The sequence below is a fragment of the Tyto alba genome, unplaced genomic scaffold, assembly GCF_018691265.1.
Source record: "Tyto alba isolate M040663 unplaced genomic scaffold, T.alba_DEE_v4.0 Super-Scaffold_7, whole genome shotgun sequence".
NCBI classification, from domain to species: domain Eukaryota; kingdom Metazoa; phylum Chordata; class Aves; order Strigiformes; family Tytonidae; genus Tyto; species Tyto alba.
Genome location: NW_024881328.1, coordinates 28,326,228 through 28,348,045, shown reverse-complemented (window position 1 = coordinate 28,348,045; position 21,818 = coordinate 28,326,228). Strand labels below are relative to the sequence as shown.

Sequence of the window (21,818 nt, the reverse complement as noted above, 5' to 3'; positions counted from 1 at the left end):
CTGTTTAAAAGTAATTCAGAGAAACAAAAGGAGGGGGAAGGGATAAGGTGGATAAATTAAAAAGGAAATCAGACACTGATTTTGGTGAAATGCAGACAGTACAATGTATTGCATAAACAAAATTACACTAACAAAAATTGTTTGAAAACAAACCAAAAGTTACACTTAGAGATGATTCTTGGGACTGACAAAGAAAAAAAAACAAACAGACAACACACTAATTGGACTTCTCTGATTTTGACCAGTTAAAGGGATATTGCCAATACTTAACCTACTTCATATGGCTCAGAAACAGTGTTTAGATTTCTATTTTGATAGGAAGGAAAAAAGAGGTGAATCTCGAGCAAAAATGAACCAAACTAGAAGAAAAGACATTTTATTTAGATATTTCAAACAGAAATTGCAAGAAGTGAAAAAGAAAAAAATAACTAAAATGCAGGGCAGTGATGGCAGAATGAAGGAAAGAGAGAAAGGTTATCTCCTCATATCAAATTTATACAGTCTTCCAAAGTTCCTGGGTGAAATGCTCAAAGTAGAATTTAAACCAGAAATAATTCATACTGAATATACCATAAGTCAAGACAGATAACAAGCAACCAGAGGCCATATTAAAACTCAGCATCTGGCAGGTCTGCAATCTGCCAATTTGTAAGAAATTGTTTTAATTTACTCCTGAAGTACAAGGCTTATGATTGGCGAGTAGTGATCAACCTGGCAGCTGCTTAGGTCATTAAATCCCTTGCAGTTTAATAAACAAGATGCATGCCTTAACATCACAGGTTTGAGAACAGTTCCCAGCAGGTAGTACTACACATTAAGAATGCCTAAGAACTGTAACATGACAGCAGCAGTGTTCTAGAAAAGGCACAGTGCTGATGGGGATTAACACTAACAGGTGGTAATCCCCCAGACTTCTGCAACATCCCAAACAGCTAAGTAATTGTTAAAAATACAAAAATATTTATTATATTTCACTTCATACTGGATACTGTCAACGCAAATCTTAACACCAAGCAGTATTTCACTTTATGCACAAGGTGTTTCTTCCTTTATCCTAAGGATCAACATTACCACTGAAAGCCCACTACAACACTGTCTTCTGCATATGGAAAAAATTCTAGTAATTAATATATCCCTTCCAAACCACAACTAAATCAACCAACAAATAAATACCTGACATACACACACTTTTCAAATATACTGATTGATGCCATTATAGAAAACTAGAAAATCTGGGGCATAATGTTGTTCCTTATATATTTGTGGGTTTTTTTTTAAAAATATATTTACATAGATATTAAACTTGCAGATCACCTGAATTATAAACAGAAAATCCTGAAAAAAGGTCATTTGAAGGCCTCTACATTCATAAAAGTAATCCAGCCTTTGAAACAACACTTTCTCCATAGTTAGAAAAATAAATGTAATTAAGAACTGAAAAAAAAGGAAACAAAAAGCCTTCAGTCTAACAATAGAAAAGATCTTTTCTACAGAATAGGAAGCTTAGAAATGATAGTGACTTTAAAACTGCTGTTATAAATATATGTTTAACCACATCGTAAGCAGCTCTTTGTCAATTCTACAGCAGGAAAAAGCTGTCCAACTAGAGGTCATTGGAAACCTCCCCTCCCCATCCGCCACAAGCAAAATTAGACTACCATTGTGTGAGGCCTGTTTCAAATATTAAACTATGTATCTCCTAGCTATAACATTTTAAAATACAGGCAAATAAAGTTGTTCTGTTTTCACCATTAAAATATAAAGTTAAGACACACTTTTCTGGCATGTACTAAAGGTCATGCAAAAGTGATAATCACATTTTTAAATAAATACACTGCAGCACAATGGAGATATGGTTATAAAGAGAAGCAGGTTTAAGCTAACTCAAGTACTCTGAAAGTCATGACAAGAAGTACTTAAAGCAAAATCTATGTTTTGCACAAGAAAAACTGGGCATAGCTATTTGACAGATCGATGCTCTGTATTTGATATTGCATAAGCAGTACCAACAAGTTTATATTCACCATATGGAGCACAGAGCATATTGGGAACCTGCACAAGTGATTCTTTGTGCATTACAATTAGAGACTCTTAACAGAAGGTAGTAATATTTTTCCCCCCCAATGTCAGTCAATGCATACCAAAAGATATTTCTCAGAAACCATAGAAAATAAAGGAAGTAGCTTGCTCTCTTTCATTTCCAATTTTCTTCTGGAAAATTATTTCATCAAGAAGTAGCTGACAACACTATCACGTTCAGAAAAGATTAGCTACTATGACTTTGCTCATTCAGATGTGAGAATAAAGTCTAAAAGTTAGTCCAGCTGAGCTTCCCATCTGCGATCCCTATTTACCTTTGATTCTTAATGAGAAATTTCAGTAGAACAGTCTCAAAAGTTATTTCTTTCCCACTGAAAACTGAAACTTGCTCTTAAATTTACCCTGCCATAAAGGAGACCTCTTGCTCAACTGGAAAGCAGAAATAAGTGAACTTCCCACTGTTCGGTAGAAAAAGTTCTTGATGGTGGGTTTTACCTCTGCTGGCTTGCCAACACCAACGATAATCAACTTGCCATCCTCCAAGCCAACAAGGATATGGCTATACTCTTTGGTGACAGAAATGCAATGAATTGGCAGCCGCATGGCCAACGGGGAGATGCTCAAACTCAGGCTGAAATGAACAAAAACCACATGGAGAAAGCACATCATATATTTGCACTTACTGCAAAGAATCACACTGCAGTTGAAATTACTGTCCATAGAACTCACAATAAAACACAGCTTCTCAAGGATCAATTTCAGTTATTGTAAACTCCTAAGGAACAATCTAATCATACCCCTGAACAGAGCTCCAATAACAAGAAAAGGCATGGATGGCTAAGTCAGTAAATTATGATGTTTTCAGTGAAGAACGGTAACATTAGTCCCACAACTGCCAAAGTGACAAAGACTGCTCCCGTTCTGAGGAGCAATGGAACCACACAGAGTGTAGCAGTAAGAGGAGTTTAAAACTCAGTGCAGAACTACATGAGGCTTGATCCTGCAGCTGCTGAGCTTCCAGTGACTGATTAGACATGGGGACAATCACAGCTTGATGATGTCAGACACAGCTCTTCCTAAATTGTCAGCTGTAGCTGTATCATTAGGAAGAAAGGGGTCTGGTACAACCTCTCGTTCTTCTCTCCCCATCTTAGTTGCCCCATAAAAGTTTTTTCAGGAACACAGAAAAAAAAGCAATGGCGACCACCTACAGCACCAAGCGAAGTCCATGTTACACAGCCATTTCTCAATAAGTGTTTATATCTGCATCTCAGTAATAAACTACAGATGGTGGTACATTACCTGTAGAGATCCCGTATGGAAAGAAATCCCTGTAAGCTGCCCATCACGATATACTCGCCAGTCACACACATATCTGACACTTCCTCCTTCAGAGTCTCAGAACCCAGATATTTTCCATTGACAGAATAGAGATGTAATGCATTCTTATCCTGAACAGATCAAAAATAAATCTGTCACAGAAGACTGACTGGGTTAAGACTGTATTAGTTGTATCTTTAGCTCACTAACAGGAGCTAACGCAGGCAATAACCCACAGATAATGCTGCTGACAACAGTGTCATTTAACAAGGAAACGAGTACTGAGCCTATATGCAATGTGTATGTGTACCAGGTCCTGCATGGAAATTTTTGCAGTTATTCCTCATTACCTCGATGTAACATGGTAACGTCTTACCTATCAATCTAATGAATTCCAAATTTTCTGGAAGCATCCATGGAGTTAATGGATAGGTCCCACTTTTATAAGGGGCTTTGTTAAGGAAGAAGAAAGGAAGAAGAAAGGAAGAGAGCACTTCCATCTTCAGCTCTGCTGTCATCTTCCCACCCCGCTCACCCCAAATTGGAAAACATAAGAAAAATAGGTATATTTCCATAGAGCTGGATCTAGAAGCATTTTCTGGACAAGGCAATGAATTCTTGATGGAGTAAAGACGCAGCTAACATGACCATCTTAAGTTGTTCCAGCCTGACAATACCTTGGACTCTTCTCTCCCCACCTTCTCAATGCAGCTAGCATACCTACAATCCAATACATTTGTCTTCCAAGAACTTTCCCATGCTCATAGAAATTGTAACAGCTCTACCTTTATTAAAGCAACTACACAGCTACTCAATAGACAGAATAAGCTACACTGTGAACCTCATAGCTATCTCTCCAATCCAAAACTAAGAAGCATCAATGTAGTCATTGGGCATCTTGCATCAAGAACTTACTGCTCCCCTTATAAGCCTGTTTCTGTGCACAGAGGAACTTGTTTCCCCTAGTTTTCCATTTCAAAACAGCTCTCAGAAAGATTCATTAGTGCATTCTTGGGCTTCTTTCTCACATGTGTTTGGAAATTTTCATGAAACTTACAGAAGCACAGTATGTCTGTGATTTATCTTATAATAAAATTTCACTCCAATTGGCTAGCAAAATAAAGAAAACATAATGAAACAGATACATCATGCTCAAAAAGCCTCATTACTTTAGGGAAGAAGGGTAAAGTTCGATACATTTATGATTGAAGTCTTCAGTGAAAAACACAGGTATTCCATGAAGCTAAGTACCTTAAGAGTAGTCTTTCCTTCTATGCTGGTATGGACAACTATATGGCCTTCCCAGGACACAGCCAGATTAGGAACAGTCAGCAGGAGAGAACTCTCACAAGGTGGTCGCAAAGTCCTCACATACTGACCTTTCCGAATAGTGCGGACAATAACAGTCCCATCCTGCAGCAACCAAAGTTAGGTAAGCTGTGACTCATCAAGTAAGTTACCACAACACACAGAGTATTTCAATACAGAGGGAATACTTTGAAAGCACTTAAATTCTTAACTGGAGATCAAGACTCCTGAGCACTGGGCACTCCATACAAAGACACCTTCCCCTCATAGCCATGTACTATAGGCATATGAGAAAACAAATGCAAACAGGACACAAGGGGGTGGATAGGCAGCAAAACAGCCATTTCACAGGTCATATTTATGCACAGGCATTATATGCAGCACAGAGTCAGAGTTCAGCAGCCTGCCAGTGCAGTACAGTAAGGTAGAGCATGAGTAAGCTGCACAGAACCTTTTATGTTAAGGAAGCAGGGAAGAAACGGTCTCACAGAATTGCTTCCAAGAGAAGCTTAAGATCTCCAAATAAGTTCACACACATTAAAGCTCATCTGTGCAAAACAACAACGTGGTAGCTGAGACCTATGCTGTGCTGAGAAGTTTTAGACATCCTGATTTAAGCAGGCAGCAAGGGAGGTGGCACATCTTGATGTGCAAGGCTGAAGAAAAAAAAATTGTGAGACACTCACATCCTTTGTATTATGCTTAATCAACTTCAAAAATGCTCTATGGTTTGAGTAGAGAAGAAACAAAGAAGGGTAAAGTATGAAGATGCTTACCCTGGATCCTGATACTGCCATATCCAGTTCAGTGCTGATGCCAACACTCGAAACTTCATCAGTATGCCCATAAAGAATCTGTAATGGCTTAGGTGCCAGGCCTACAGGCACTCCTCCCTGAGAGTAACAAAAAGTGCAATGACACATTCTCTTGCAGCTGAAGGATAAACAAAAAATAAATTTCTGGTATCTTCAGTATCAGTTGTGTGAGATGTATATTTGACATAGGCCAAAACCAAAGGCATAACTCACCCAATTCGAATTTCATTTATTGCCTTTTATGTCAGCAGCCCTATTTACTGAAATCACAAGAATGAATGAACATACAGTTACTACTGTGAAAGACAGAGTTATTTAGCTGACTTTTTTCTATCCCTTCAGATGTCCAGGTGTGTAAGGACCACAATAAGCAGCACTAACATGAGTTTTTCACCCACCCATCCACCCACTTTTTCTTCACTTGTGTATCTGGACTTACTCAGGTCTGACAGTTTACCCTGGAATTAAGCACTATCTTCAGAGTCAAGCTCAAAGAAGCTGAAAGCTATGTTGCTTAAAATTACAGCAACTCTGTTCCATTTTCTAAGGAAAAAGTAAGGAAATAATCCTTCTCAGTGACTACCAGTAGTATGATATGCAAAGGAAATATTGTAATAATGCTCATTAAAATTGTCATTTTCCCACATAACTGCAGGGTGTCAAAGTTTAGTACTTTTGTTCCAGTGAGTGTACTGTCAGCATATACAGGCTTATCCTCAAACCAGTTCTAAGGCAAGACCTGTGCTTAGAGAGAAGGTACAGTAACTAGTTCTGCAGAGAACTCTTTATTCTTGTTTCTGTGGCAGAAATTTGACTGCAAACCAAGCCCTGAAAACCTTAAGCATGCAGGAATTCAAAACAAGTGTCAAAACATAGAGCTGGGAAAGAAGGGTGACAACGCAGAGCAGACAAGTAGAACGGAAGTGACAGTAAGCAGTCCATTGCTGCCACTTTGTGAAGACCAAGATAAACCCTCACAAGAAGAATTTGCAATATATACAACATTATTTATATATCCATTAAGTAAAAAAATACATTAAAAATCTTCAGAAAAAGCAATTCTAAACAAAGAAAATCTCCAGAGGATGACTTCTTTCACTCACACTGAAAAGATAAATGAACTAAAAAATTTCCAACATTTATCCTCACTTGAGGCAAAAAAAACACTGTTGTCAGCACTAAGGTCTCATCTTTTTGAGCACACATCACTGGCACAAGGAATTTCTTGAAATAATTATAAATACTCTCATCATAAAGACAGCTTCCACAAAAACACATGCAGTTATGCACCACTGCACTGGTTTAATGGGCTGATTTTAGTTCAATGATAAGAACAAGGTGCCCTGACCAAATGTACTGTACATGACAGCTCCCCTCTGTAGTTAATCCTACTTCTGCATCTGTTATGCAGCAACCAGAAATGAACATTTAAAATATATAACAATGGAAACAGCCTCACATTTTGAGTGTATGTACACACATGCATCACATAACCACTTTCATTGTGTGAAAGCACAAGACCAATATTAAAGAATTATAAAACTCCAGCATAAATCCAGGTAACAGACTAATGCTGTCTTTGCTAACTCCTAGTGTAGTCATCAGTACTTCCCACAGAGGAAACGCAATGTTAAAATGCAACTGCTGAAGTGAATAGCAGCCTAGAAATGTAAAAATTCTCAACTATAAACATTGATCTGATGAATTCTAGTAGTCTCAAGCAGTGTCTCTCTTGTTCTGTTCTTCCATCTGTATAATGGGGGGGATAATATTTGCTTATCCTAAAAATAATCTATGAAATATTTAAGAATGCCTCTAAAATACTGCACTTCAGATATAAAGTAACTAATGTGTATAGTGAATATTTCAAACACAGAAGACAACAGGAGTAACGAAATTACGAAGTTTATCAATTTTAGTGGACTATTTTCCCTGCAAACCTGAAAAAAAGGAAATCAATCAACCATCATATCAAAATAGAGAAGCACAAAAAAGTATTCAGAAACTGCTTCTTAGAGTATGCCTAAATAACTTACCTGCTGAACTATTTGCCATATCATACAGGTTGTATCTCTGGAGCCTGAAATTAAATGAATTCCACAATAGTCTATTGCCAAGCAGGTCACAATATCTAGAGAAAGAAAACAGGAATTTATCACACAGATATTTAAGACTAATTTCCCACAGAGTAACAACGTGCACGCAAAATGTAAACATCTCCTGATTTGCAGTCAGTATGAAATGTTCCACCACGATAAGGGCTGATGAGACTGTATTAAACAATTAAGTCATTGTCCAGCTAGGTGTACCAACCTGACTTAAATCAGCTTTGTTACCTAAAAGCAGCAGTGAAACCTTATTTTAAAACAAGATTAAACCATCACTACAATGACTAAAAAGCCAATCTCAAGTGCTTATGTATAATCATGGATCAAGTACTCTTCTGTTCTCACACTGCCATTCCTTTGAAACTGCCATGCTTGTCTGACCAAGCGCACTGGCTATAATTCTTTCCAAAAATTCCAAACATCAAGGTTACAATACAAGGTACAAACCTTTCATTTCACAATATAAAAAGTTACTAACCCATGTGCCTGACGTGCTGTCCAATCAGCTTGCCTTTTGTAAGAGATGTAACTCTGATGCTATTGTCCCAGTGTCCTCCACTAAAGAGCAGTTTTGCATCATGGGATACTGCAAACAACTTAGAGGTGATCTCCAGCCCCGGTGCAAAAGGACCGCTCATGTTGCGTTGTGTTCTGTAGGCAAATGATGAGCAGTTAAGAGAAACCTTAGTTCAAATCAATGTATTTTGCACTTCCAATATCTTTAAAAATTACTAAGAAATTCCCTCTACAGAAGACGCTATGTCTAAAAAAAAAAAAAAAAATGTGAAATTCTGCTCCCCCCGATATCTATAGCAAAACTTCCACTGTCATCAGCAAGTAGAAGCAAGATTTCACCTTAGATCTTTTTAGTGTTTTATGCAATTTGATTCTGTATAGATAACTCATGTTCCTACTAAGTATTGTAACACTAAAGAAAAAAAGGATTTATTTAAAAACCAAAAACACAAAACCAACAAGTATACCTTCACTGTAGTGTAAGAAAGTATGAAGACTGCCCGTCTCAGATTCCAAGATGAGTTTTCACGATTGATAATTAGAAAAAAAATTAGAAGTAGCTCTAAGAATAAAAAGCCTCGAAATACCACTTACATAACTCTTTACTAGAACAGTATTACAGATTAGAGGTAGTATTATTGAACATCAGAAGACATACTCTTAGGTGAAAACTCTGCCAATAAAAACAGTGCAATCTACTGACTGTTGAACAATTACTGTATTTTATGACTATAGATGCATTTGTCTGCACCTCTACTCATCATTTGCTTACTTGGGATTTGTCACTGTGGTATCTCTGATGAATGTAAAATAGTTGGAGATATTTTTATCATAAGGTAGCCAACCATGAGTTCCAATAATGCAGTTCAGACTTGCTGTTACCTAAAAAAGTTTGATAGGAAAAAATAAAAAATTGGTGAAACCCAGAGGTGTATTTTCTGGTTGCCTCTGATGGTAATGCAGCTTGCATAAAATCCAACACAGGCTTCTTGTGGATGTACCACAAAGAAAAAAACCCACACAAATGTTAAAAAAAAAAAAATCCAGTTCAGATGAGTTAAACTACACATGGTACATACTACCAACTTAGAATAGTGTATCAATACCTGACCTACGAGCGTTCTCAATAGGTCAGAGAAGTTAAGGGGGTAGGGGGAGAAGGAGACAAAACCCCCCCAAAACCCAGCCAAACAACCCCTCTCAAACATTTCATTCCAATTGAGTCAGTTTAAGCTGCTGTTTCTCTTCTTTGAAATAGTAATCATTAATAGCTAATATACTGACACAGTGTCCTGGTTTGGGATGGAATAGAGTTAATGTTTCTTTTTGGTAACTAGAATTGTGCTGTGTTTTGGATTCAGCATTAGGTGTGGTATTGTAAGAATGCTGATAGCACACTGATGTTTTCAGCTGCTGCTGAGATTTCAAGGACTCTCCGACTCCCCCTGTCCTGCCCGTGTACAAGTGCGCAAGACACAGGGCGGGAGCATGGCCAGAGCACCAGACCCAAATTGGCCAGTGAAATATTCCATATCATGGAACGTGTTGCTCACTATAGAGGAGGGGTGATCAGGAAGGGGGGGCTCGCTCTCTCTCGATTCTGGGATTGCGACTGCAGGATCTTGGTATTTTGGGATCACTAGCCAGGAACGGGCTGGGTATTGGTCAGCAGGTGGTGAGCAACTGCATTGCGCATTGCCCGTTTATATTTTCTATTGCTGTCATTGTTTGCCTTTTATTACCGTTATTAAACTGTTTCTATCTCAACCTGTGAGTCTACCTTTACCCTTCCAATTCCTGCTCCCATTCCCAGGTTGGGGGGGAGGATGGGTGAGCAGCTGCAGGGTGGTTGGCTGCTGACCAGGCTCAGACCATGACACACAGGAAGTTTTAAAAAAATTATACTACAGTTCTATTTCTGAGAAAATAAGAAAGGAATATAAATATTCGAGATCGTTTTCATCAGCTATTTAGAAAGAACACAATGAGAATTCGACGTGTCTGAATTCCAAATGACATATGCACCTACCATATTAAACCAAGTCAATAAGATTGGCCTAAAAAATAGGAATATTGAAAAACAATATCCTTTCCTGAATAACATAGGTATTATTTCACAGGGACTAGTATGCAGACCATACATACAGATGTAAATACAAAAACAACCTCCTCCTTTTACCATTTGGCCATCTGCCATAGTACCAGCACCTGTATTAGTGCAAAATTTAATTTTAGGAAGATTGCAGGCCTCTAGAGTGTGTATATGCCACATACGGTATAGTTTAATATATGGGTTGGAAACTAATGATAAACATAATGATGCCATTAATAACTCAGTCATATCATTTTAAAACTGCATTGAGTTAGGAAATTGATTGTTACCATGGAAGTGGATCAAGTGGGCGACTTACAATATACCTCACTACAACTTACACTCATGTCTCATCAGCTCTTAAATGCCATTCAACAAATCAGCCTGACTTCTCTACAGAAGACAAATATTTAACTTATAGCTGACATTCATTATAAGGTTAAAGGAACACATTTGAACAGGAACAGTTAAGAAGTGTTTATCTACAAGCGGTATGAAAAAAAAAAAAAACAAAACAAAACAACCAAACCAAAACACCTATTTGCCTGCAGTCCAAGAATAATATTTACACATGCAACTCACCAAGATCTCTGGGCTTCCCTGAGAAATAAAGGAACGTGACTGATTCCTGGGGACAACAGCTTTGACAATAGGTACACCATCACTGATTCCCTGAGAGAAAGGACATGGTTTTGATCTGGTTGTATTCAAGAGCTAAAGGACAAACCTAGAACCTCTAAAGAGTAAGACCCAAAGCCTCTGGAATCAATGTCAGACCTGTACAGTACTCTAAGGCACTGGTACACACATATTCAGTTCACATATATATACCTTGTCCAAACAACAGAATTAAAACCCTGGCTCTGTCCTGAATCAGTGAGTTTATCTACCAAGTTCAGTGAGTTCTCAAATACCCTCAGTGATGTTTTTAGATTTCTTGGTGTGGTGGCTAACTTAATACTCAAACATGACCCACACAAGTGGCCAGCAGATAGAAATTTACGGGATTCAACCTCCATAAAGCTAACTAAAAAAGACAGAGCTCATTTTATACACACTGCATTTTAAAGTATTTTCTTCAAATAGGAAGCAAATTTATTTTCATCTAGTTTGTGACCTTTTGTTTCAAGTACATCAGAAGTTTCAGATTAGACTGAACAGTTTCAAGTAACACATCTACCTCTATGAAGAATGACTTCAGTTCAGTGAGGTGTTGGAAGAGATTCAGAGTAGAGGTATCACTTTTAGTTAGCCTTTGCACTACCTCTTCTGCTGACAGCCTTTGTGGATGGGGTTCCTAGGAGACAATATTTGAAGACATATCAAATTAGACAAATTTATCTGTTTGTTCAAGTCACATAAGCTACTCAGATTCTTAATTTGCAATCAATGGGAAAACACTCTTAAGCATCTTCTCAAAGTAAATTAATTTCTTCTCAAAATGCTTTGCTAGATTCCTATCAGTGTGACCTTTACAAATTGTAATGCAGCAAAGACTTAACATTCCTAAAATTACAAATCATTATCTTATAAACCATTATATTTAAATTTTTCCAGAAGTCATTTGTAACTCGGTTGGATTTAACCACAAAAATCTGATTGAGAGGGAACAAAGAGCATTACCTTTAACAGCTGACATGGAGTTTGCCCAAAATTGTTTATCATCCCTTCTAAAGCTTTTCTTTCTTTCTCATCTGTTAAAGCATCCAAATCCACAGCCCCTGGATCACAACCAGAACAGTGAAAGGTAAAAAAAAGGAAGAACAGCATATTCCAAACAATTTATTAAGAACCAACATGGTCAACAAATGTTGTAAACCTGAAAGTAATTGCAGCATTATGACCCTTTACCCCAGAAAAGCCTCCAAACAATGCCTCCATATAAAATACAGTCTGAAAACGCCACTCTGCATGTAGAATTTTAAGTGTATCTGTAAGTGCAAGAATTGCTGGCTTTTGTCTTATCAGATTAATTTAGTATACTTCATGCACACAAGAATTTGCACACAAACAAAAGCCACCCAAAATTCACCTTTGGAATTAATAGACTAATATTTGTCTTTGATATTTGCTGTTTATAAAGCAACTTGCCTTGACTCCTAAACCACAAGAAACCACAAACAAACAAACTAACAAAAGACCCCCAAGCACTTTTAGAAACAATATACAAGCAACTGGAATAGCCCCCCCTTTAATAAAACTTTATAAACATTTCAGGTTCACAACTTCTGATCAAAACATCAAATATTCTGGATATTTGATGATAAATTACAAGTTATGCTGCCATATTTCATCCATATTTCTGTTACCTTACCATATGCTACTGTATGGCATATTCACAAATCAAGTATTTTCTGTCTAGAACTGAAAACCCACAAGTCTGATGACAATGACAAGAGAGCATACTGCTTTGTACCTTCATAAGTACAGTAATAGAACACATTGAGTGCCTCCACTGCAGCTGGTCCCCTCTGCTTGTAGCCAAAAATCAAATCTATCCATTCATGAAGATGAGCAGAAACATACTCTGATTCCTAGAAGAAAATGCTCGTGTAAGAATAAGAAAAGTACTGCTCCCTTCTCGAAGTATTTACTATTTTCTGTGAAAAAGATTTAATTCCTAAGAGTATCCACAAACTAGGTATATACCAATGTATAGGGCAGAAGCATAAGAATATCCATGTGTGTTAAGGGCAGTAACTGCCAGGTAACAGGGAAAATTGATACAGCAAAGGAGCACATCCAGACTATTGAAATACAACTGTGCAACAGAAGGTAAACTGCTAGTTCCCTAGTATCATACAGAATAATTTATAAAAAGCAAGGGATGTCTTAACACCTAAACACACCTAATTTTGCATTTTATCTCCTAGGGCAGCACACTCCCAAATGATTAGTATTTTCAGGCTCTTTTCTTTTGTATTTTGAGCTTTTCATCGACATGCACAGTGCTTTTAACTGAAGTTCTTGTAATATGTAAACGGTACTTGCAATGTCCAACATAACCACAAGTCTCGTTCGAATGGAGTCCCAGTATTTTACACTTAAGCCACAGTGACAATGTGTAAGTGTACTTTCTTTATCATTACTTCATACACATAAACATCATCTTACCAGAGCCTTCCTATGTTTAGAAATGAAGTCTTCTGGGGAGTGGGCCCATTTGGGGAGAACAACATCATTTACCACCTCTTTGGATATTTGAAGCTGACCCAAGTTAAAACCTAGAGAATAGTTTGGGAAATTAAGAGTTACAACAAAATTTTTCAAGTATCTTGATTTCTCAATAAAGATTGAAATGTTCTTTTGCAATGCAAGTGAAGGATATCGAAAAATTCTTAATGTACATCTCCAATAACCCTACCATTGACACAGGAGGCTAAATTCTGCTTTGAATGTTTAAAATGTTAAATGATACAGGGTAACAATTGTCCAAAGCACCTAAACGACTTCAGAGTTGAAGTCCGAACCATAAAAGTAGCATTATTCATTTACATACATATCTGTAAACAAATATGCATTTGCTTTGTTTTATGATGATTAAAAGCCCAACACATTTCAGTGAGGTTATTCATGAGAATGGTAGTTACTTATAGGTTTAAACGATTGTAGAACCAAGGCTTTCAAGAAGTTTTAAATCCCACCAGCTTTCATCAGAACAAGTCTAAACACTTAAATGACTTTTGAATGCGTGAATTGGCTGTTTCCAATTTTTATAACTTAGAACTCTAGGAGATTGTAGCTAGCAGACCAAATTAGCAGCAGCACAAACATAAAAATCCATTTTTAAATTGTCTAATAGGTAGAGAAGCAATTCCTTATCCAATAAACATGAACTAAAAAATGGCTAGAAGTCTCATATCAGAATGCAGGATGCTGTCTTTTCAATCAACTTTATGAGTGAAACAGCTTTTTTTTTTTCCTCCTTCTGTTGGGTACTGAAACCTTACATCGCTGTAAAATCAGGTGACTTAACACTGCATTGGAGGAAAACAGTAACAAGCAGAAAATACACTAGTTGCTTAGAACAAATAAAAGACCCCATATGTTTGAAGTGATCCATACTCTATCACCCAATGAACACAGTAAAAAGAATATTAATTAATCTGTATTAACTTTTGCTAACTATTTAATCAGTATTAACTATTGTTAACTTTTTCAAACATCCAAATGAGCACCTCTGATATTTTACACAAGGTAAGCAACACTATTTTTAGCCATCCTTAGGCCCCCAGTCTGAATTGTAAACGTTTAGGCTGCTGCTTAACACAGCTGGTGTCTTCATTAAACAGTTTGAAGCCAGCATGATGATTAAATAATTTCTGCAAGCACACTATAAAGCTTAAATAAGAAGTGTTCCACAGCATTCACAAATGGTTGTAACAACTCTTTTCTGAAAAATTTTCTGAACAGTTTTCTATGAGAATATTCTGAGCGGTCAGTTTACCATTTTGATTCTCCAGGAACTCTGGGAAGTAGAAGAACTCTGGGATAAGTTCCTTGACATCATTGGGGTTGTCCATGAGTGCCTGCCAGGTAGCAGGAATAGAGTGGAACTGTCTGTCAGCACAGTCAAATCTGTGGATCAGAAAACTCATGTTAGACCTTGATCATTCCCTCAGTAAAATGATTAGGAAGAAAAATAAAGATGCTGTTTATTTGGTCACAGCATACCTGCCACTTTGAAGCTGGATATGAAGTGTTGTGAAAGGTTCTACCCGAATGAGGTAATGCATGACACCAGCAGCATTTGAGTAATGTGTCCCATAGTGGAATTTGTCAATTATCCCAAGGGGATCCTCAAAATTCTCGTATCTTAAAAAAAATAAATCTTTATAAATACAATTAAGCACTACATCTGATTTACATGTGGATTATACTTATTGGAGGCAAGGATTCAAAAAAAATGATCACAGTGATCTATAAGAGCAAAATACATTGAGTTCTATTAAACAGGAGGATTCCAGTTCTGACGTAAAATCCTCAAGCAAAAGACTGCTGAAGGATAGACATGTACACTGGATGAAGCCTTTGCATACCTGTTCTTCTACTCTTCCTTAGGCATTTGCTCTCAGCTGACAGAAAGTGAATAAAAGGCAAGACAGGCCTGATTTAGCATGACTTTATACAACAGACAAAAAACCCCACATCACTAAGCTGAATATTTATTATTGAAGGGACTTGTGCCAGTTTCCTGCAAGATTAAAAATAAAATAAAATTCAAGAAGAGTGTGAGTGTGTGTGTGCGTGTGTGTGTGTGGCTGTGTCAAGATGCAGCAAAGAGATTTATTTAACACTCATGCCCATTTCTTTTTCTACTGGCAAACTCACTCTACAGTACTATGCCACCATCTGGCTGATATTTTCCTCAGTGTCACAAGGCTAGTAAGAGAAATTATAGTTAAACATACAGCTAGAGAATCAGTTTCATTACAGTCAGGGATAGATCTTAACCATTTAAAGAAAATTCTCCATGTCCCAACTTTTCAGCAGAAAGCTGTTTTTGGAAGATGCCTGACAAGTGCAATCTGGTATGATAATACACTCACTCCCCACATTAGTAAAAAAAGGAAGGATCGCTACACTGATGTGTGGGTGTAAGTGCTTGTCATTTCTACCTACAGAGGAGTTACTGGAAGTCACTGAGTTATATTTTATTTCAAAGACAATAAACAATTCTTGAAAAAAAGAGCAGGAGAAACACATTTAGAATCAATACTGCATCTCAGCACAGGCAGCTCAACTCGGTATGATTTCATATTCCTTATATTGAAGCAGACATGGGACACGGTATGTCTCTTCAAGCTGCTGGTCCATTAAATTGTTTCTGCAGCCTTTCCAATTTCTATCTGCACATCCGAGAACAACTGAAAATTTACAGCAGTAAGTTTTGTCCCCTCAGTGTCATATAAGCTAACTAACCTGAATGCAACAAGGAACAACAAATCAAGCACCTTTGCAAATGCACCTGTGATGTTATAAAACTAGCTTTTAAAAATTTCAGTGTCACAACTTTATTTTAAAAATGTGTTATTAGCCTGGAGGCTCAGAAAAGACAGAGAAATGTAACCGAGAGTTCAAACACATACTTCTCTTTCACAGCCTTAGCATTCTTTTCATTTACCACCCCTATGGGTTTGGACAGATCCCTAAAGACTGCGGGATTATTCAGGTCCAGTTCTTCTGAAGTATAATCTCGTAAAATCCAGGGGAACTGAAAGAAAAAGTCAAAGATCAAATTGAGATTAAAAATCCATCTTTCAAAATAGAGTCAAATACATACCTTTGGCAGAAATTTTTGAATTATTTTTTTTAATTACCACAGGATATTGAGCAAGGTCATTGTAAGTTCGTCCTGCCATTGTGTTCAGCTGAATAAGGTAGTCAAAGTTCGATATTTCTCTATTCACCCATTTCTGCAGGAGAAAAAAAAGATTCTATGGAAGTCACTATATCAAAGACACCATTGTTGCAAATGACATGTCTTGTCGGTATTTGTCTGCCAAAGGATAGTATTGGCAAGTAAAAGGCACAAGACTGTAAGAATGGCATGAAAGTCCAAATTTAATTTTTCCTGATAAAGTTTATTGTCCCTTTGATTCAGTGACTGTGATACCTATATTTCATTGAAATCATGTCCTTGATTGATGTCAGTACTGTTTTAAATACGTCAGCAGACAACTATCAGCCGCAGAATAAAAAAGGACAACAAAAACAGAAATGAAGGAAGGAAAAAGAAGTCAAGTAAACAGGTACCAAGAAAAAGAGGAACAGAACTTTGAAATCTGTTAGAGTTCTAAGGTCAAAACTTATTTATAAATTGTTCTCCCATTGGTTAATAATACAGGAATTTGTAAACTAACATTGTTCTTTTGCCTTTGCTCCACTATTATATTTTAAACCAATGATCAGACAGAGCCATGTTCAGAAGGGATCAATATCTGTGTGTAGTGTGATGAAGACATTTCATTACAGATTATATTTTCTCTGTGTAAATATACATCATACCCGCCTTTATCATTAGGGAAACAAAGAAAAAACAAATTATTTCCAATATTTCCAAAGTCACTTGTAAAGCTTCCTCCATCAGAGAAAATTGTGGCATAAAGAGATGAAAGATAAAAAATACATTTACTACATTTAAAAATTTATCCATGTTTAGGGTAATACAGACATTTCCCTTATATAACAATATTACTAATTCCCTTAAGATGATATTTCCTACTCAATTTTCATATGGGTTTTATTGAAAGCCCCATCATGAAAAGGTATCAGGGAAAATTATTGGCACACTAGTGAAAGAAGTTCCAAAATGTACACTCGTGATCATGGACTAAAACAGAAGCAAGTCTGCTACATGTTTTCCATTCATGTTGGGAAACTTGTCATAATCACATCAATAAAGCCTGGCTCTATTCATTTACCTCACTGACTGTAAACACAAAACAGCAATTCTAGAACTATGCAAGTGAAAGTTCAGGGGCCACACAGGAGTTGTCAGTTGCCATCTAAACACTGGGGGAAAATAAAAGTAAAATCAATAGTCCAGGACCTTCCAGTACTCCTTCAAGAAGCAGAGGAATGCTCTAGACCATTTGTGCTGAAGTCTCCTACCTGCATCAAACCTGAAGCTTTAAAAAGTTCCTGCGGAGATCTGGTCCCAGAAATATTTGGAGAACGCAGTGACAGTATGCGACTGTATACTTTATTTCGTACCTGTTAGAAAACAGCATTAATGAAAAAATTACTCTAGAGACTGAAGTTGCCAAGTAAACAACTTCTCTGGTAATTATAATGTGAAATAAATGCAACACAGTTACATTTTTAAACACTTCTATCTTTTGCTGCATAAAATGCTTGGACAAGGATGAACGTGATACCCTTCAGTTATAGGATAAAGGCAATATATGACGTGATTTTTTTTCTTTTTGTGTAGATGCTACACAGAAAACCATTACTTCCATGAAAGTCTTCTAGGAAATACTGCTGCTGTTCAAATTAAATTACACCAATGTTTTCCCTACAAAACTATTGCAAATATTTACTTTAAAAGAACCAACCAAACAACAGTTTATAGGACCTATTAATGAACTGACCTACTAGTATGTAACTCACCCTAAATTCTAATATTTATCTTAGTCTCACATACTAAGGATTACTGACATTATCCAAGGGAAAAAAAAAAAAAAAAGTTCACTAATCCTAAACCACGGAATACAGAAATTGCAATTATTTTCAGTGTTGTGGTAAAATATGAAGTCTCCTGTCCTTTGTAATTAATTTGCTCAGAATATTTAAACAGATATGTGGGCTTCAAGATATTTAGATTACTACTGATGTAATTCTAGTTGAATAATTGTTCTGTATCATAACAGAGAGAGAAAGAGAGGAAGAATAATAATCTTGTTTTATCTACCTTTTCACAATTAATCGTTTTCTAGATGCCAGACTGAGGTTTTCAGATTGCAGTCTAGTTTCCCATAATGGCTGTATCTAGCAAGCATTTTGCTAATAGTGTTACAGTATTGTGAAAGACACCAGAATCAAATTAGACACAAGCAGTGAACTTAAACTTGACACTTGTGCTAATTATCTAAAATGAAGGAAATTTGGGAAACCCATACCTCCTTATTGAAGTTGAGGAAATAGTTGGTTTGATCTGTAAGGAAGAACTCCAAAGCTGACCTCCTCAGGTTGTACCGACGCAAATGTATCTCTCGAATTTGAGAAAGGTGCCATTTGAAATCAAAACCTACCCCTAGGAAGAGCATTTTGATCATTGACTTGGAATATATCAAAAGTTTTTCGTAGAGACATAATGCACTATTATTTCCAATCACCACAGAGTTATCTCTAGAAAAGGCAAATTTTGTATGTGGCTTGATTAACCATTTTGCTAGGACAATATTATTGACTTCAGCTATTGTTCCTGCTGAAAGAATGAGGCAGCAGGAAACACCTGATGAAGTAAAGAATTTATTTTTCCTTTCTGATCAAAAGACACATTATAAATGTATTCTGTTGACAAAAATTATGAACCAAACCACTTTGCTTTCTTAAACAAGCTCAAATAGAAGCTTTTATGTTTAGAATTCCCAAAAGGCCAAATTATCGACATAATGGTTTTGAAATTTTTACCATTATTAGTCAAATATTTCAGTTCATAGATTAACAGAAATTATTAATGTTTACATACTACTACTTTTTAATCATTACTTACTACTACTTTTTAACCAATGTATGAGTGAAAGATTAGTCAGGGAGAACAGGGAGGTGCCATTTAAGCAGCAAATTGGAGGTAATGACATTTTTTTAGTCAGCAAACTTAATTTTTTTTAAGAAGTTGTTTGCCTTTTTTTTATTTCTTAAAGAATACTAATAGTAAATCAGTTTAACAGCTCAGCAGGTACAGTTCCAGATTCTTGATTCTGAAGGGATCAGCCAGCCACTGACCACCAAATACAATATTAATTTTAAGTACAGATCCACAGCTCCTCTCTTCACTGTTAGTTTGACAGTCATTCTCAAAAAAAAAAAAAAAAAAAAAAAAAAAAAATCAAACCTACTAAAACCAGAATGCTGAACTGCACTGAAAAGAAAGAGATACTGATCATGCTCACCTTCCTCTTTTTCAATGCTACCATCAAAGAAATAGATGTGCTGAGTAGTGATCTCCAGCCTTCCAGGTATCACATCGATTACTGTAATGAGTTCACAGTCTTCAGACAGTATTAGCTTTTCTTTCTGACTTTGCTCATCTTTCTCATCCCTACAAAAATACCACTAAGTGTTACAGGGTTATGAAGATTATACAGTTGCTTTCATACTTGGCAAGCGTACAGTTCAGAAAAGAATCAAATTAGAATGGCATTAGAAGTACAACAGAAATAAGTATATGAAGATACTTCCGTCAGTACTCTTGGATGTTTCAGACCAGACTACCAAACATCATTTCACAACATTGCTCTTCAGGCTTGATATTTGTATCTCAGGCACAAAGGACTTGACCTCCCTTGAAGTATGAAAACACGAAGCTACATTTCCCTTATTTAATTGCTAGGTGCTTAAATTCTCTGGCCCACAGCAGAGCCGAGTCCTAGTTTGTGTGACTAAAGTTATCTTCAGAAGTATTTGAAGAAATGGTTGCCCAGAAGTCTATAGACAGGACATATCACAAGCAAGCATTTAACTACCTTGAAGGTACAAGAAGATTTATCAGTATCACTCAAAGTAGTGCCATACCTCTACTGGACTCTACTGGACACATATAGATACACACACAATATCATGTATGTTCAGTTACTGGAGCGAAGCATTTACTATCATATGTTATTTGTCCCTGTTTCAACCCCCATCCACATTTTTTTTTTTTTTTTTTTTTTTTTTTGTGAAAGTCACACAAGTAACATGAAGGAAGCACAGCAAGCCTTCTTTCTGGAATGCTCTTAAACACAGGGTGCTCTCTAGCACATTGATGCCAACCAAGCAAACATCCATGCTATGCAGCTGATGATATAGGGAATGGCCCTGGCATCTATGGACAAGAGCCAGTTCCAGTCTGGTCTATGTCCTTACAGGGCACAATACTTCTTGAGAATAACAGCCAATGTACATACTAGAAAAGCCTCAACAATTCTTCAGACCAGTTGTGAGCAGTGAATCACTAATGGATCTGCTCTGCCTTCTTTTCCCTGGGGCTCATTATGTCTCATTGTTGACAATGATAAATCCAACAGCAGCTTTTCTGCTGTTCAAAACTACTACAAAGCCCCAGATTGGATTGTTAAAACCAGACAAAGAAAGGGAAGCTTTTTATGCTAATCAACTCCTGAAGTTGTTTTTCACTCCTTATCCCTAGCACAGAAACAAATTTCAACTGTTCCATTAGGCTGCACTTACAAGTTGGAACTGGCTGCCGTGTCTTCTTCTGGCAGTTCAAGAACATCATCTTCCAAGTCACTCACTTTCACCTGTTTCACCACCTCCAGAAGCAGAGACTCACTAGAGGGTTGTGTCTGGTGCACACCTATCATAAATAGACATTTCAGCTCAGAAAATTTTTTGCTACAACACTTCTGGAAAGCCAAACTACTGAGTGTATCTTCTACTGTTGAATGTTGGTTTTAACTGAGTAAGAAGCAACCAGATTTCTTAATTACTTCTGGGGCTAAGCAGAACACTAAAAATAGTCCTTGAACTACACTGACATACATGTCAAATCACAACAGTATAAAGGGAATACAAATGCATTGGGAAATTTTTAACTAAATTCTGGTGTAGACATTTCCAACAAAATATTTTGCAGCATTCTGCCAGACAAATATACTATATTGGTTTTGCCTTACATGAGTTTACAAGAGTGTTATTTTTTTTGTTTGAGTTGATATTCAGTACACCTAACTTAAAGAACAGTTTACACCACTTAGCTGTTCAGCACACTTCTGAAAAAAAGTACCTCAGCAAGTTTGCTGACGACATCAAGCTCTGTGGTGTGGTGACACAAAGCAAGGGAGGGATGCCATCCAGAGGGACCTGGGCAGGCTTGAGAGCTGGGCCCAGGAAAACCTCATGAAGTTCAACAAGGCCAAGTGCAAGGTCCTACACATGGGTCAGGGCAAT

General features: G+C 36.9%; 1 protein-coding gene across 9 annotated transcripts in view; it reads right to left on the bottom strand.

Annotated features, from left to right (window-relative positions):
- The window catches only part of NBEAL1 (neurobeachin like 1), a 99,894-nt gene that overhangs the window by 6,584 nt on the left and 71,492 nt on the right, over positions 1 to 21,818 (bottom strand). For 4 of the 9 annotated variants that reach the window (XM_033010797.2, XM_042783969.1, XM_033010796.2 and 1 more), the window contains 20 exons: positions 21,099 to 21,225; positions 19,820 to 19,968; positions 18,824 to 18,957; positions 17,814 to 17,915; positions 16,520 to 16,615; positions 16,289 to 16,413; positions 14,874 to 15,014; positions 14,647 to 14,777; positions 13,314 to 13,423; positions 12,616 to 12,733; positions 11,823 to 11,920; positions 11,380 to 11,496; positions 10,782 to 10,871; positions 8,880 to 8,989; positions 8,070 to 8,242; positions 7,520 to 7,614; positions 5,445 to 5,561; positions 4,612 to 4,773; positions 3,343 to 3,491; positions 2,442 to 2,671 (listed from right to left, as the gene is read on the bottom strand). In XM_033010797.2, coding sequence (XP_032866688.1) covers positions 2,442 to 2,671; positions 3,343 to 3,491; positions 4,612 to 4,773; positions 5,445 to 5,561; positions 7,520 to 7,614; positions 8,070 to 8,242; positions 8,880 to 8,989; positions 10,782 to 10,871; positions 11,380 to 11,496; positions 11,823 to 11,920; positions 12,616 to 12,733; positions 13,314 to 13,423; positions 14,647 to 14,777; positions 14,874 to 15,014; positions 16,289 to 16,413; positions 16,520 to 16,615; positions 17,814 to 17,915; positions 18,824 to 18,957; positions 19,820 to 19,968; positions 21,099 to 21,225 — 2,574 coding nt within the window. The other 5 variants (XM_033010798.2, XM_033010799.2, XM_033010801.2 and 2 more) reach the window with 3 other exon arrangements.